The sequence below is a fragment of the Sus scrofa genome, chromosome 3 (assembly GCF_000003025.6).
Source record: "Sus scrofa isolate TJ Tabasco breed Duroc chromosome 3, Sscrofa11.1, whole genome shotgun sequence".
Taxonomy (NCBI): Eukaryota; Metazoa; Chordata; class Mammalia; order Artiodactyla; family Suidae; genus Sus; species Sus scrofa.
In genome coordinates this window covers 41,068,849-41,084,557 of record NC_010445.4, presented here as the reverse complement: position 1 = coordinate 41,084,557, position 15,709 = coordinate 41,068,849, and the positions used below count along the sequence as shown (strand labels likewise).

Genomic DNA, 15,709 nt, shown 5'->3' with positions numbered 1-15,709 from the left:
CTTTTTGGTTTGTTTTAAGGCCGCACCTGGGACATGTGAAAGTTCCTGGGTTAGGAGTGGAATCGGAGCTACAGCTGCAGGCCTAAGCCAAATCCTTAACCCCCTGAGCAGGGCCAAGGTTTGAACCTGCATCTTCATGGACACCGTGTTAGGTTCTTAACCCGCTGGGGCACAACAGGAACTCCCCGACCCTTCCTGCGAATCTTTTGTTTTGTTTTGTTTTGTTTTGCTTAGGACCACACCTGGGGCATATGGAGGTTCCCAGGCTAGGGGTTGAATTGGTGCTGTAGCTGCCAGCCTACACCACAGCCACAGCAATGCGGGATGGGAGCAGTGTTTGCAATCTACACCGCAGCTTACAGCAACACCAGATCCTTAACCTGCTGAGCGAGGCCAGGGATTGAACACACGTCCTCACGAATACCAGTCAGATTCGATTCCGCTGTGCCACAACGGGAACTCCCCTCTGACCTTTCTTAACCTTCGTGACCCTCTGCATGAAACAGGGCATGTGAAAGTTCCCAGGCCAGGGATCAAACCCACCTGACAGCAGCAACTAAAGCTGCTGCAGCAACAAACTCTGTATCCTTGACCTGCTGTGCCACAAAGGAACTCCCAAACAGGGCTCATTTTTGCCCTTCTGGAAGGATGGGCAGGATCCTAAATATTTTGGGCGAATACGATGTGTAATGATTTTAGCGATTTAAGCAATGAGAGGTCAGGGACCTTCTGTGCTGGTCCCAGCTGGGTTTCCTGCCTGGCACAGTGTGACCAGCCTCTGCCTCTTTGTTGAAAGAACCAGTAATGGATGCACTGAGAGCTGCACACATACTCAGACTCGGGTCACACAGGAGAGGTACACCTTCCCCCAGCATGATCTGATGACCTCCAAACAAGTCAGACGTGTTTTTACAACTTTTTTTAATATATATTTTTATAAACAGGTCACGTGATAAAATAGCACAAGAAACACTTACCAAATATAAGGTTATATCTTCCGCATATACAGGAGAATGAGGTCGTTATGTACAATAAGAAAATGGTTTTAGGGGTTGGTTTTGTTTTCCTCTCTCCCCCTAATTTTTCCTCCTACAATCGTTGGAAATATCACAGCTTCAGTTGCATTAATACTTTGGACAAATGGACAGCTGCCCCTCCCCACTAGGGAGCTGTGGGGAGGAGGGGCTGCAGAAACTGGCTCCTGACCACCGCAGCCCTGGAGCCTCTGACCAGCACTCCAAGGGCAGGGAAATCTTTGGGCTGTTGAACTGTTTCTTTTCAACAGCAGCTCTCGCTCGCTCTTTCTCTCTCTCTTTCTCTCTCTCTCTCTGTCTGGCTCTCTGGAAACTGCTTACTCTCTTCCAACCAGATGGGGGGGAGGGTGTGTCCCAAGATTGGCTATGGGTGCTGGATATCCTGGGGCTCAAGGTTGGGATGGAAAGGGGTCCCAGCCCCCTCCTCAGCAATTGCCAAGATGTGCCAGCACCCCCAGGACCTCCCAGTGTCTTGGGATTGGGCAGAACACGGTGAGCCCCTGTGGGCAGGTAGAGATTTGGGAAGCTGGGGAGGGGGGCGTGGCTGGAAAGGAGCCCTCCCTCCCCCTGGGTGGTGAGGGTGTGCTGGCCACTGGAAGATCAGAGTCGCTGGCTGGGGCCCCCTTTCCAGCTTCCACCTGACAGAGACCTGCCCGGGATGGAGGGTGGTGCTGAGGGGCCCGGGCCGGGCTGGCTACAGGGCTTGTGGGGCGGGGTCCACCCAAGAAGGCTCCCAAGGCCCGGAGGCCCTGAGGCTGACTACCCGCTTCAGGTCTCTCCCGGTAGCCGCACCACCCCTGGGTTGCGGCTAATGTCGATGATTGTGTTGTCAGCTGCCAGCCCCTCTCCTAGTCCAGTTCTGCCCTAGCCGAGCCAGGACCCAAGGGCCTGAGGCCTGGGGTGGGGGTGGGGCGAGCAGGGCTGGTCTCACATGGCGGCAAGTAAGAGGCGAGGTCGCTGGGATCAGGCTGGCATGAGGTGGGGGAAGGCTGGCTGGGACTTGGGCTCCTGGGCGGGCCATGGCTTTGGCGGCGGCCTGTTTCCCCTCGCACTCCTCCGAGGGCTCCAGGCGCGGTGCAGGGGGAGATGCGGGAAGCCCAGGGGGCTCTTCCGGGCCCCTGTGTCCTGGGGGACCCAGCTCCCCTCAACCCCCTTGGGCCCTGCCCGGGTGGGGGGGCGGCGGGGAGACAGAGCGGGGTGTGGCGGGGACGGCGATCACGGCGGCCGGCTGGCGAGCTCAAAGCGCCCCCAGGACCGAGCCCCAGCCCCCCGCCCCCAGGGGGCGGGCGAACGATGGAGGCGGCTGTCGCGTTGGCGGAGGGCGGGCGTGCAGTGCGGGCGCGAGGGGCATGCACAGAGTCCCCGAGCGTGCGTGCGTGCGTGCGCGGGGCTGGCCCGCCCGCCGCCCTCCCTGCTCGGGGCGGGGCCGGGAGGAGAGCGAGGGGCCGAGGGGCGGGGAGGCCCCGCGCTACTCGACGACGAGGCAGCGGGGCAGGTGCTGCGAGAAGTACTTGAAGAGCTCGGGCGTGGCCCCGGGGCAGTTGGTCAGCTCCAGCTCCTCCAGCTCCTGCAGCTGCACCAGGCCCGACAGCCCGGTGGCGGTCAACAGAGGGCAGCCTGCGGCGGGCGGGAGAGGCGGCGGCGGCTGAGTGGGCGCGGCCCGAGTGCTCCGAGGGCTCCGAGGGCGGGGCGCGGCAGGGCTACCGGTTGCCCGGCGTTTCCGCCCTCTGACTGGGACCCGGGACACGGCGAGTCAGCCCCAGGTACGGATTGGCACAGGGCACGCGGCGGGGCTGGCGCGGTCGGGCTAGGTGGGGGTGGGTGCTCACTATGCAGGGGGGCGGGCGGAGGGGGGTCTCACCTGCCAGAGACAGGAGACGCAAACTCCTCATGGCCAGGAGGTGCTTCAGCCCGAAGTCCTGCACCTGAGCGGGAGGGCGGAGCGCGTTAACTATTTCTGTTCGAGCCCTAAGGGACCCGCACGCCTGGGGCCAGTACACAGGGGGCGGGGGGTGGTGTCTCCGCTCGCCAATGAGTCAGCGGGGGCCCTGGGGACACCACGCGTTGCGCTTACGTCGGCCAGTGCGTGTGTGGAGGGGTCCCGGATTTCCTTACAGGATCTGAGTGGGCCGGGTGCGGGTCAGCGTCCTTTCCGCGTGGCGGCTTTCCCCGCTCCCCCCCACCTCCCCTGCCTACTCCCGGGTCTCCGGAGGCGCGGAGGCCTGGTACCTGGCAGCACCATCGCAGGTAGAGGCTGCGGAGGGACGACATGGTGGACAAATAGCTGAGGCCAGTGTCCGTGATGCGTACACACCTGCGGATGCAACAGAGCCGGGCTGCCCAACCTTCAAAACACTTCGCTCCGCCCCTCCGCTTCGGCCCCGCCCTTCCCGCAGCTCCGCCCCGGCCAGGCTCCACCCCTACCTGGCCCCTTCTGGGAGGACACAGCGCCGCCCCACTCCTGTTCCGGGCGCGCGAGGCCGCCCTGTTCCTGGGCCCCGGGCTCCCCCCGCCGCATCCCACGCCTGGTCACAGGCTCGTGCACTAGCCGAGGCTCTCTGCCAAGAGATGCGGCTGGCCTCGCCTGGCCCCGGCCTCCGTGGCCCCGGGGTGGGGGACGTGCGCACCTGTCCAGCACGAGCTCCTCCAGGCGGTGCAGGTCGCAGGCCACGTACTCGAGCGCCATGTCGGTGATGCGGGGGCACCAAGAGAGGTCGAGGCTTCGGAGCTTGCGCAGGTTCTCGGCCACGAGCTCGACGCCGTCGTCGGTGACCTTGGAGCAGCCTGAGAGGCTGAGCGCCGTGAGGTTGGGCAGACTGTGCACCACGTTGACCACGCCGTGGTTGGTGATCTCCCAGCAGGAGAGCAGGCGCAGGGTGTGTGTGCTGTGGCCCTGGCGCGCCGTGAAGTAGGCCAGCGCTGTGTCTGTCACGTGGTAGGCCTGCAGGCTCAGCTCGGCCAGGTTGGGCAGCAGCTGCGAGATGGCTGCGATGGCGTCGTCGGCCACGTTGATGCAGTCGCTTACGCTCAGCGAGGTGATGCGGGCACTCAGGCTGGACCACAGGCCAGCCTCAGTGAAGTCGTTGCAGCCTGACAGCTCTAGGCGCACCACGCCCTGCATCTGCTCCAGCATCACCTGCGGGCGGGGGGGGGGGGGAGGGGAGTCAGGAGCCCCTCCCTCCCCACCGCGCGCAAGCCTAGCGCCGTCTCCCCAGGGGTGCCCCTCCCTGCGGGGCGGGGTCGGGATGGTAGGAGAGGGGGCGGAAGAAGCCCACTGAGGGGCAGAAGGCTGTGTTCTTGAAAGCGTAGATGGTGTAACAAGCTTTACTCTGACAAGTGCGCTTGACAGTGTGTTTGTTTTTGTTTGTTTGTTTGTTTGTTTTTTGTCTTTTTGCCATTTCTTTGGGCCGCTCCCATGGCATATGGAGGGTTCCCAGGCTAGGGGTCTAATCGGAGCTGTAGCCACTGGCCTACGCCAGAGCCACAGCAATGCGGGAACTGAGCCGCGTCTGCAACCTACACCACAGCTCACAGCAACGCCAGATCCTTAACCCACTGAGCAAGGGCAGGGACCGAACCCGCAACCTCATGGTTCCTAGTCAGGTTCGTTAACCACTGCGCCACGACGGGAACTCCTTGACAGTGTGTTTGTTACCCCTGAACAACATGATGAAAGAGGCTGGGGGGTTCCTGTCCTGTCTCAGTGCAAATGAATCTGACTGGCATCCATGAGGACGCTTCTTGGATTCCTGGCCTCGCGCAGTGGGTTAAGGATCCGGCGTTGCCATGAACTGTGGTGTGGGTCGCAGACACGGCTCGGATCCCACGTGGCTGTGGCTGTGGTGGAGGCCGGCCGGAGGCTACATCTTCGATTTGACCCCTAGCCCGGGAACCTCCGTATGCCATGGGTGTGGCCCTAAAAAAGACAAAAAAATAAAAGAGGAGGCTGGGCACAGGGGACCCGGGGGCCCTGGGCTTGGCTGGAGCAGGTGCTCAGAGCCATTGGTGTTAACGTCTTGATGATTAGAGTCCAGGTCCTGGGGAAGAGGCCGTTTGCAAAGCTGCTCCTGCGGCCTCCTCCAGCCTCCTCCCTACCCAAGGTGGGCCTTGCAGGCATGCGGGGCCTCACATTTATTGGGCTGCTTTGCTGTTGCCGTCTTGAAATTCTTAGTCATCTTTAAACAAGGGGCCTGGATTTTCGTTTTGGCCTGGGTCCCCCAAAGTGCATAGCCAGGCCTGCTCCCCCCACCCCAGAATGACCCTCCTCCGCAGGGCATCGCGCACCCCCCCCTCCCGCCGGCTGCTTTGCTGCCCGTGCTCCAGGCCCCCCACATGCTGCCTGGCCCTGCCCCCCATCCCTGCCCCTTCCGGGCCAGTGGCAGGGCGCACCTCCAGGCCAGCATCAGTGATGGTGGAGCGCTTGAGGCTCATGGCCTTGACACCTTTCTTGGAGAGGGCATAGTTGTCAATGAACTCACAGATGTCCAGGTCAGAGACGCCAACCAGGCAGAAGCCCTCGAAGCCACGTGCCGCGAAGCCCTGCAGGTTCACGAACTCCTTCTCACCTCCGGGCAGCACTGTGTACAGCTCCTTGGCGTGCAGCACGGGCGTGAGGCCGGCCCAGAACTTGGGCTGGTACAGCACACGCCTCCAGGCTTTGCACACCTGAGCCAGCACACACTTCTCGCAGGCCGAGAAGTACCAGAAGAGGCCATTGAGGATCTTTTCGTCTGTGGCCAGGGGCGGCCGCTCCGCTGGGGGCCCAGGCACTGGGGCTGAGGCTGGTCCCCCGAGGGGGAGCCCCGCCGGGGGGCACAGGCCCCCGGCCAGAGCAGCCCGGGCTGGCGGGACAGCCAGGGTGGGCGGGGGCGGCTGGCAGGGGCGGTTCTTGGCAGCTGGCGTGCCCTTGGTGATGCTGGCTGCGCCCAGGCCGTTGGGCTGGCCCGGCAGCTTCACTAGGCCGTTGCGAGGCAGGCATGGAGGCTTGGGGTCGCCGCCGACGCCCGGGCTCGACATCTTCCTCACTTGGTCTGCAGACAAGGCCCAGGGAGAGGGCGTGAGTTTGCTGCCAGGGCAGAGCCGGGCTCCTTTCCGTCCCTGCGCGCCCCCTCCCATGCCATTCCCGCAACAGGCACGATCTGAGCACAAGCCCCTCCCTCCCCGACTGAGCAGCTGCAGGAAGGCAGGGCTGCTCATGACCACGACTCTCCCTGAGCACCTGCTGTATGCACTGAGCTCAGCCTCCACCCACTCACAGAGCTTTGCGACACCTAGGGACTGTGACTCCCATGAGACGGGTGACAGAACAGAGGCGGAGGGAGACAGACTCACCCGTGACTGCTCCCTTCACCTTTGCTGCCCACCTCCAGTGCCTGCCAGGCCTGCCTCTGCTGGGCGGGGGCTGGGGAACAGGGGATTCGAGGCATTCTCTGGCCTCTCCTCCATGGGGTACCAGTGGAGTGGTCCCAGTACCCTGTCTGAGACTCGCACACCAGCCCCTGAGAGTCTCAGTGGCTGCAGGAGGTTCTGTGGCTCAGAATCTGCTCAAAGAAAGGGCAGCGTCTTCCCAGGGTGCCCACCGTGATGCCAGCACAGTGAGCCCTGCACACAGCCCATCTCTTTAGTCCTCTCAGCCCACAGAGCATGATGCTCTGAGGACTGTACCCATTGTACAGATGCAGAAATCACGGCCAAGGCAGCACGAATTGCTTGCCTGAGGTCATGGGAAATGGCGGAGCCAAGACCGGGACACAGCGCTGGCTGCGGATGACTATGTGTGGGGAGCTGCCCACCGCCTGGGGCCGAAGCCACCCCCGGTTCCCCTCCTCAGGCCTCAGAGGCTGTAAACGGCCGGCAGAGGGCACGGGGCACAGACAACCGGAGAGCGGGGGCAGCGGGCCCTCCCCGTGCCGCCATCGGTCCCACGTTCTGGTTGCCGGCCCATCCCAGGTCCCATTCGGCCGGGAAGTCATGTACACCCTGGCCACATGGCCCAGGGAGCCTGTCCCTTCTCCCGGCCTCACCCACCTCACTTGAAAGCGTGGGCAGGGACGGCGCCACCGCGCGGGACAGCGTGTGGGAAGGACTGAGAGCGGAGCTCAGCCCGCGCTGAGCCAGGCCTCCCTGAACAGAGAGGACAGGATCTCCCGGGAGGGCGGGGGGCGCTGCCCTGCCCATCCCAGCATGGCGCCCTCCACCGGCTTCCAGGCCCTGACAGGACAGCGCCTGCGGGCACTCCCTGTCTGGGGAGGGATGCATCCTGGGCTGGGCCCCAGGATCTTGCTGGGACACGCGGCCCTCGTGGCTGCCAGCTCAGCTTCGGGTCCAAAGGCCTTGCTGCCCTGGCGCCCATGAACCTCCAGGCTGGCACTCCCCCCCGGGGCCTCCCTCCCCAGCGGGGGCTCCTGCTTACTGCCCCTCCCCTGTGGCTCAGAACCTGAGAGCAGCAGCCTCACTGTCTGACTGTCCACCGGGGTCACTGTATTTCAGCCTCACAGCGGCCTGGGCACGGGCAAGGGCGCAGGGGGAAGCACGGTTGTTTCCACCGTTTTCAGATTAGGAACCTGGGCTCACGGTTTGCCCACAGTGTGGGGCGGGGTGGCCTGACATGAGGGCTGTGCCAGAGCCCTTCAGGCCAGTGCCTGGGCGGGACCACCCTGGGAGCAGCATTCTTGTGGAGGAACAGGTGAAGCCCGTTCCCACTCCTGGCGCCAGGGCAGAGGCTGTCCGGACAGCTCCTTCCTGTGAGCTGTGCTGGGTAGAGAGGGGCACCCCCAGCCTGAGTCCCTTCTGGGTCCCCAGAGCTAGGCAGCCTGCTTCCGGCAGAAAAGGCGCGGCCGGCCTGACTCCCGGCGGCAGCACCATGGACAGCGCCACTCCCACCGCCTCCCGCCGGCTCGGAGGCCAGGCCAGGCCAGGCCGCTCCACCACGGACAGCGGCAGGGTGGGGTGCGGAGCAGGGCTGCCTGGCACACCCAGCTCAGCAGGGAGGGGCCCTGGAAGCTGGGGACGGGGGGAAGGAGGAGACGCCCGCTCGGCTAAGATCCGGAGGAGGCGGCGGCGGAGGCGGCACCAGGGGAGAAATAACTCGAGCAGTGCCGATTTAGGTTGAAAATCCCCCAGCCTGTGACTGTGCACGTGGAGTGCCAGAGGCGGGGGGGTCACGTGTATGCCCCGGACATCTGCAGGGCTCCTTTCCCGGCCCCCACCGGAGCTCACGTTTCCACCCACAGTCCCATCCAGGGCTCAAGGTCAGCTGCCCCACGGAAGAGACCCCGGGAGCGAGAGCTGTGCCAAGCATGGCCCTTGGCAGCCTGCGGGGAGTGTCAGAGGCCGCCTGCCTGCCCTGGTCCCACACGTCCATCCTGGGCCAGAAGGCACGAGAGCTACCTGGCAGCGTGCCCAGCCCCCACTCGCCATCCTTGGCTGGAGCTGCCTTCCCACAGAGGCAGCCCTGCTGATCCCGGCCTCATCCTGGGTCTTCCTGGGCTCCAGCTGCTCCTCCTCCTCCAGCCCCCTGGATGCAGCCTGAGCCCTGGCTCTTTAGCTCAAAACCAGAGACAATGACACTTGGCCTGGGGGGTCTGGTCTTTGGGAGAAGGCTCACACGGGACATGGGTCTTCCTGCCAGTTGCTCTAGAGGTCCCTGGGGGGCTGGGACCAGGGCCCCTCTTCCTGGCTCTGGCCCCACCCACAGCCAGATGGACTGCAGGCCCTCCCACTTTCCTGATACCTGTGACTGCACCCAAGGGGGCTAGGAGGCCCTGCGGGGACCTTCCTCCCAGGATGGGGCAGAGGCAGCTAGCCTGACCACTGGGGACTACTTCCCCCTGTGGGGATAAGCACCAGGAAAAGAGGAAAAAAAGAAAGAAAGAAAAGGCGAGGTTTGCACTATTTTCAGCCTAAAGCCCTGGCATGTTATATCTCTGTTGAGTGGATTCTGGGGGATGGGTCCTCTGGGAGAGGCTGCAGGAACTCAAGGTCCTTGGGTCCTCCCCAGGGGGAGGAGGGAGATGATAGCTGCTGTGTCCTCATCAGCCCGAGCCAGAGCCGGATTAGCGTGTGGCTTGGAAGAGCGAGCCATAGCCTCTGTTTCTCCAGCAGACTCATGTGCTGCATGGGGGCCAAAGTAGACCTGGGGGACGTGATGGGGTCCTGGGGGCGCCTACGGGGCTTCGAGGCCAACAGTCTGCACATCGTCATGCTGGGGCTTCCTAAGGAGCTGCCTCTTCTGCGGGTCAGGTCACCAGGCCCCAAGACCCAGCAGGTCCACTTTCCAGCCTCACTTCTGGCCCTTTGCCAGCTCTCACCCAGCCGGGCCAGACCTCCAGTCCTGCATTCCTCCTCCCTCTGCCCTCTCTGCTTGGGCATATGCTGGTCCCCCTGCTGGATCAGGAGGCCTCCCTGCACCCCACCCCTGCCAAGTCCTCCTCTTCCACCCTTCGGGGTGAGCACCGCCCCTGCCTCTCCCTGTGGGACCCCCAGCGCTGAGCCAGGACCTCCAGAGTGTCTGCCATCACGTGGCTTATCGCCACTTTCTACCTGACTGCCTCTCCTTAGCTGGGGACTCCTTGCATGATGGCTCAGTGGCCTCTGAGTGCTTGCCGAAGGAATGAAGAAGGGCAGTCCCTTTATCAGGGTCACGCAAAAAGGGGTGCAGCTGCCAGGGGGGTGGAGGACAGTCACTGGAAGAGCTGTGGTTCAACCTGTCAGGCCTGGTTGTGACAGGCCAGTGTCCACAGGGAAGGGGAGGGTTGGTGCCAGAGACAATCAGGAGGCTCCCAAGACCCTGGGGCTTGGGTGGGCCTTGCCTTATTCAGACCTCTGGAGGGAGGGCAGCTCTGTCTCCTTTGCAGCTGGGTCCCCCCTTGAGAGCTTCAGGGTTAAGGAAGCTGGCTGGCTCTTCCCCACAGTCTGGCTGGGCCCAGGGGGAAGGGGACAGGGAGACAGGGTCCTGCTCGGCTCTTCCCAGCACAGCAACCCCCCCACCCCGCCCACTGCCGGTCTCAGCCCTTCCCACACTGTCTGAGCATAAGTGAGGACAGCAAGGCTGAGAGGAAACTTTCCGAAGCTGCGCACAGCTGAGGTTTGACCCCAAGGCCCCCGTCTCTGTCTGACTCTCAAGACTCGGGCCAGGCATGGTTGTCCAGGGGCAACGCTGGGACCCACTAGCTGGCTGCTGCCTACTTTCTCTACCGTGTTCTGCTTCAGACCTTGTGCCTTCGGGCACTGGGGCGGGGGTCTCGCCCAGCATGCTCCCTGGCATGCCCCTGCTCTCCTGCGGGCTGCGTATGGGGCACTGGGACACTTCCTCAGCTCACGCCCGGGGCGCCCCCACCCTCATGGCCCTCAGCTGCAAGGTCTCTTTCCCCCATCCCTGCCACCTACAGCTCACGCCGTGTGCCTAGGGGGCTGGCCCGGGAGGGCCCACACTGACCAGTGCCCCCTGCACACTGAGGGCTGTAGAGTCAGGTGGGCTGCGGTGACAACGGGTTGCTTGGGACTGGGGACACAGCACAGGCTGACAAACTCCATGACAAGCCCCGTGACTCAGACGCATCCACATCCGTGCCACCTTGCACATGTCCCAGAAGCCGCGCTCCCCTCCCGCCCCCAGCTCTTCCGGGGTACAGGCTGTCCCACCCATGCATGGGGGCTCTGGGAAGGGAGCACGTGGGCCTTGAGCGAGCTGAGGTGCTGCTCCAGCAGCCCAAGCCCTGTGGTCAACTCGGGGCCGCTCAGCCCCCCGAGGGACTGGGTGCCTTGGGGAGTGGCTCTGGGGCTGCAGTCCTCATTTTGGCCTCTGCTCTGAAGGACCTGAGCTCCCAGCCTAGGCCGCTTAGGGTCCTGCCTCAAACGCTGCTGGGGGGGTGGCACACAGGGTCTGCAGGCGGCCTGGCTGAGGCTCCTCCTGGGCCACCCACTTATCGCATAGAGCTTCCTTGGCCAACAGCTCCTCTCTCTCCCCAGGCCAGCCCTCTGGGAAACGGCAGCCAGCCCACCTGTAGGACAGGACGGACAGGGGCGGTGGACAGCCGGCAGTGCCAGCCAAGGACCCCCTTCCTCGACCTCTGGGTGAGCTGCCTCCCCCTCTCTGCAGTGCAGCCTCCCTGAGGCCAGGCCCAGCTCAAGTGTCCCAGCTCAAGTGTCCCAGCTCCCCCGACCTGGGGGCTCACTGGTTTCCTTCTGATCAGTGGGAGACGAGACTTGCTCAAGTGCCCTGCAAGTGGGTGTGAGCAGGAGGGTGGTATCTGACCCGTGAACGTGCCCAGCGTTAGAGATGCCCCTAGGCCTGGCCCAAGGTGAGGGGTGACAGAGGTGGCAGCAGGCACCAGGCCGATGAGTCCTGAGGACCCCCCCCCCCCAGCGCAGGCCTCCTGCGCTGCGCATGTTTGCAGCGGGCTGTGAATTCCCTTCTCCCAGAGCTCGTGGTCCAGCCCCATGGCCACCTCCTGCCGGGCCAACGGGTCTCCATCGGGCCTCTGCCCTGGCCTGCGGGACCCCAGACCTCTCAGGGTCCTCACCCAGCCTAGGCCTTCTTCTTCAAGGCTGCTCTCCAGTAGCCCCCAAGGAGCCTGCTGGGAGAGAGGTCTTGAGCTGACCCTGACCTGGCCAGTGGGCCCTGGGAGGCAGCAGGTGAAGCGGCCTCAGCCATCTGCTACCTCCACGGACGGAAGGCTTCCTTGGAGAGGCCAGGAGGGGCTGGGGGAGTAGCCACGGGGCTGTGGGCTCCCTGAGGCTCCAGCGACGAGGCCATCTCTCCTTCCGGGGTCCTGGCTGGGGGACTCTCCCCACCCACTCACACCCCCGGAAGAACAGGACTCACCCAGCCCATCTCAGGTGCCCAGTCCTCCTCCCGGGGCCCTTCAGCCTTGGCCAGGGCCCGACTGCTCCTCCAAAAGCAGGCCCATGGCCAGCCCCCTCCCTTCCCCACATCCTGCCATCCAGGGGCAGGTCAGGACCGGGCCACAGGTTCACAGGCTCCTCCTGGAGTGTAACTGTATCCAACACCTGCCTCACAAGCCCCTGTGGTGCTCATGGTGCGGGGATGGGGAGCAGAGGGCTCCAGGACCTCACCCAGGCAGCCCAGCTGGGGGCCTGCCATTCGGCTTCCACAGGGGGACCCCACAGTCAGGTGGCACCGACCCACAGCCTTGGTCCAGTTGCCATGGGGATCGGGGCTCCACCAGGCCAGCCACTGGGCCGAAGGGCTGTGGGAAGGCCTGGCAGGGCTGGAGGCCCAGCTGCAGCAGCCAGGGAAGGGGCTGCGGTTACGTAACGTAAGCCCTTCGGAGGAGGCGGCAGCAGTACTGTCCCGAGCCCCCTCCCCGCCTCCTCCTCTTTGTGGCCTCCCGGGTGTTGTGGCCTGGCCCCCTCCCCGCCCTATAGCCTGGCCCGGCACACACACCTTACCTCGGCCCGGGCTCCTGGCTCATGCCACGCTGTCCGCCGGCCGTCCTCCCGTCATGGGGAGCCCGGCATGGGCACCGGCAAAGCGGGGAGGCGGCCGAGGTGCTGGCCTGGCCCGCAGGGCCCGGCCGCTCCCCGCGCCCCGCGCCCCGGCCTGGCCGGCCCCTTCGGCCGCGCCCCGAGAGGAGCTCCCCGGTGGGAGAGGATCGGCTGCCCCGAGCCTCCCACCGGGGAGGCTGAGGCTGTGCCCAGATAAATAAGGCCGCTTTGCAGGGAGCCGGCGGGCGCCTCCTCCCTCCCCTCGCCCTCCTCCCCGCGCTCCTCCTCCGCCCTCCTCCCTGCGCTCCTCCGCGGCCGCCGGCGGCGCCGCGCGCGCCCCCCGCCCGGCCTTACGCGCCGCGCCCTCGCGCGCTCCCGGCGCCAGTAGCCAATCGGGTGGGCGAGCCCGGGTGGGGGCGCCGAGGATGCCGAGCCCCGCCCCGCCGCGCCCTCCGGCGCGCTCCCGCCGCGGCGCCCGCGGGCACGCGCCAGCCTGCACGCCCCCGGGTGCCCCTCGCCACGGGCGCCCGCACAATAACAAACCCGGGCGCACGGCGAGGAGGGGCAGAGAGGGGACAGGAGAGCCGCGGAGGGCGGGACAGGGAGGGGGGCGGGGGAAGGGCTGGGCGCCCGGAGCGAGAGCGGGCCTGGAGCGAGCGAGCGCTGCCTGTGCGGAGCGGTGGGCACCCTGGTTCCTGCAGAGCCAAGAGGACTCCCGGGCCTGACCCTCCCCCTCCCGGCCCCCCCGCTGCCGAGCGGGCGGCCAGGCCCCCCTTAACGGCCCTGGCATCTCCCGCGCCCCTGCGGGAGGACTGGCCCGGGAACCTCCCTCCGTGGCACGCCCGCGGAGCCTAGAAACAAGTGACCAGTTGGTTATTTCAGAGTGACGAGTGCGACGAAAAGTCCAAGAGGGCCACTTGATGGTGACCCTCGAGGGTGGCGGCAGTCGTGAGGCTACCGAGGACATGACACTTGAGCTGAGCCCCCAAGGATGAGAGGACAGAGGAAGCTGTCCGGGAAGGGGGCGGCGCCAAAGGTCCTGAGGAGCCCCGCGGGTTCCTCCTGGAATGGACTGGAGGCCCCGGTGGTGGCGGCTTTGTAGGGACAGGCTGGGAGGGAGGGTGGGGTGCGGCGTGGCGGGAGGGTCTGGAGAGCTCCGTCTGGCCTCCCAGCAGGCTCAGGGCAGAGGACAGAGGCTAATAGTGGCCCATCCTGGGGTCCCCTGGGAGCAGAGATGGCAGAGGAGCCAGGTGTGGGGAGCGCTAAGTGGGGTCTTCCCGTCAGGGAGCGCGTCTCAAGGCTGAGGCGGCTGCCCTGAGAGTCTTAATGGAACCTGAAAGCAGCTCGTGTTTGCGACGTTTTGACGGGAAGAGGGGCCCAGTGGGGGTGGGGGGGCTGGACCCCGTCTGTGGACCGTGCCCTGACGGGTAGGCAGGGTTTCCCTTTGCACCTTTCGGGGCGCTTGCTCCTCAGCAGGTGCCGGGGCCCCAAGGCAGAGGGCAAGTCGTGCTCTCAAAGGGACCAGAGGGGCCGCCTGCCTTGGGAGAATATGCGTGAAGAGCGCTTGCTCGGGGGATGGGAAACGCGCTGGGGGGCCTCTGGGACACCTGGGAGCCCCGCTTGCCTCTTCCCCTCTGCCCCCAGCTGTCCTCCCAGGTGCCGAGGCGCCACTTCAGAGTGCAGATGCCGACCCTGTGCTCCCAGGGCTCCCCCCTCTCTGCTACAGCCTGCAAAGCCCCGAGTCTCTGGCACTGCCGGCCCACAGCCTTGCCCTGCGCCTGTCCCCTGTCCCCTGGCCCCTGCACCCCTTGCTCCTGGAGCTGCAGCCATGCTAGCCACCCTCTAGAGTCAGGAGGGGGCCATGTCCCTCTCCTGGAATAGTCCATCTCTTGGAGTCCCCTTCACCCGGAGCCCCCTCACCTGAAGTGCCCTCTCACCTGAGGCACCCCCTCACCTGGAGCATCCCCTTGACTGGATGCCAAGTCAGGGGGGCGGTCTCCCCAGTCCAGGCAGCTGGGGGTTTCCAGCCCTGGGGACCTGAGGAGGCGGGGACCAAAGGCTGCTGGCGCCTCCGGTCCCGAGACCTTGCAGAGCTAGAGGGGAGGGAGCTGCTGCCACAGCCGGGGATGCGGCTGCTTCCATCGCGTCACCCCTCCTGGCTCTTGAGGCCTGGGGCAGTGGCTCTGAAATTCCCGGGGGCTCCTCACAGGAGGTCCTCAGGCCTTTCTTGGGAGGTTCTGGGGTGATACGAGTGCCCTCAAGCCCCACACATGCCTGGGCCCAAATCCTCCCTCCTTGGGTGGGGCCTCAGACAAGTCGTTCCCCTCCTGGAAAATGAGCCTGGTGTCCAAGGGGTTGTCCTGAAGGTCCTAGCGCAGGACTTCCCATCGTGGCGCAGTGAAAACGAATCCGACTAGGAACAATGAAGTAGCGAGTTCGATCCCTGGCCTCGCTCAGTGGGTTAAGGATCTGGCGTTGCCATGAGCTGTGATGTAGGTCGCAGATGCGGCTCCAATCCTGCGATGCTGCGGCTGTGGGGTACGCCGGTAGCTGCAGCTCCAATTGGATCCCTAGCCTGGGAACCTGCATATACCGCAGATATGGCCCTAAAAAATACAAAAAAAAAAAAAAAAAAAAAAGATGCTGTTGTAGCACAGGGGTGAGAGCCCCGTGCCCCTAGGGATTAGGCTCGGAAGCTTCCTGCTTCCTACAGATGGACCCTGTACCCCTCGATGCTTCTGCTTCTGCAGGAGCCCCAAGAGCGCCCGGGACCATGTCCATGTGGGGCAGGCTGGTCACGGGTGTGAGAACCTCGCAGCGTGGGGTGGCCGGGCAGCCGTGGGTGGTGGGCAGTGGGCAGCCGGCTTCTCTGCTGCTTCCACCTTCGGCTCCCTGCCTTCCCTCCTCTGGGACCCAGGCCCCACTCACCAGGGGCAGGGAGGGGCGGAAGGGCCAGGGCTGAGGATGACTCAGGGCCCAGCTGTTGCCACAGCAACCCTGTTGCCTAGCAATGGCGGTCTCCCAGTGACGGTCGTCTCCTAGCAATGGGATATTTTCCCAGGTCCTGGCTGGAGCCTGCTAGTTATTTTTAGCTCAACTGCAAATCAATCTGCAGCTGCATTTTTGGCTCCTGGAGAAGATGCAAGGTGGGGGGGGGGCAGGTGGATTTCTCATCAAAGGGAGGGAACTTGGGCTCCTAGGCAGGGAGGCCAGATTCCGTCTGGGGG

At 64.8% G+C, this 15,709-nt stretch overlaps 1 protein-coding gene across 1 annotated transcript; it reads right to left on the bottom strand.

Moving 5' to 3' along the window:
* On the bottom strand, positions 905–12,775 carry FBXL16 (F-box and leucine rich repeat protein 16). The gene is made up of 6 exons (XM_021086882.1): positions 12,447–12,775; positions 5,424–6,064; positions 3,662–4,170; positions 3,264–3,348; positions 2,896–2,959; positions 905–2,651 (listed from the first exon to the last, which is right to left on the bottom strand). The coding sequence occupies exons 2-6, from the start codon at positions 6,048–6,050 to the stop codon at positions 2,503–2,505; spliced, it is 1,434 nt and encodes a 477-aa protein (XP_020942541.1). The 5' UTR covers positions 6,051–6,064; positions 12,447–12,775; the 3' UTR covers positions 905–2,502.

What these genes read in the sequence shown, in the direction of transcription:
- FBXL16 (XM_021086882.1), bottom strand. Translation starts at nt 6,050, where the DNA reads ATGTCGAGCCCGGGCGTCGGCGGCGACCCCAAGCCTCCATGCCTGCCT. An exon ending in GAGGAGCTCGTGCTGGACAG is followed by an intron (nt 3,349 to 3,661) that starts GTGCGCACGTCC and finishes TTGCATCCGCAG; the next exon opens with GTGTGTACGCATCACGGACA. An exon ending in ACCTGCGATGGTGCTGCCAG is followed by an intron (nt 2,960 to 3,263) that starts GTACCAGGCCTC and finishes CCTCCCGCTCAG; the next exon opens with GTGCAGGACTTCGGGCTGAA.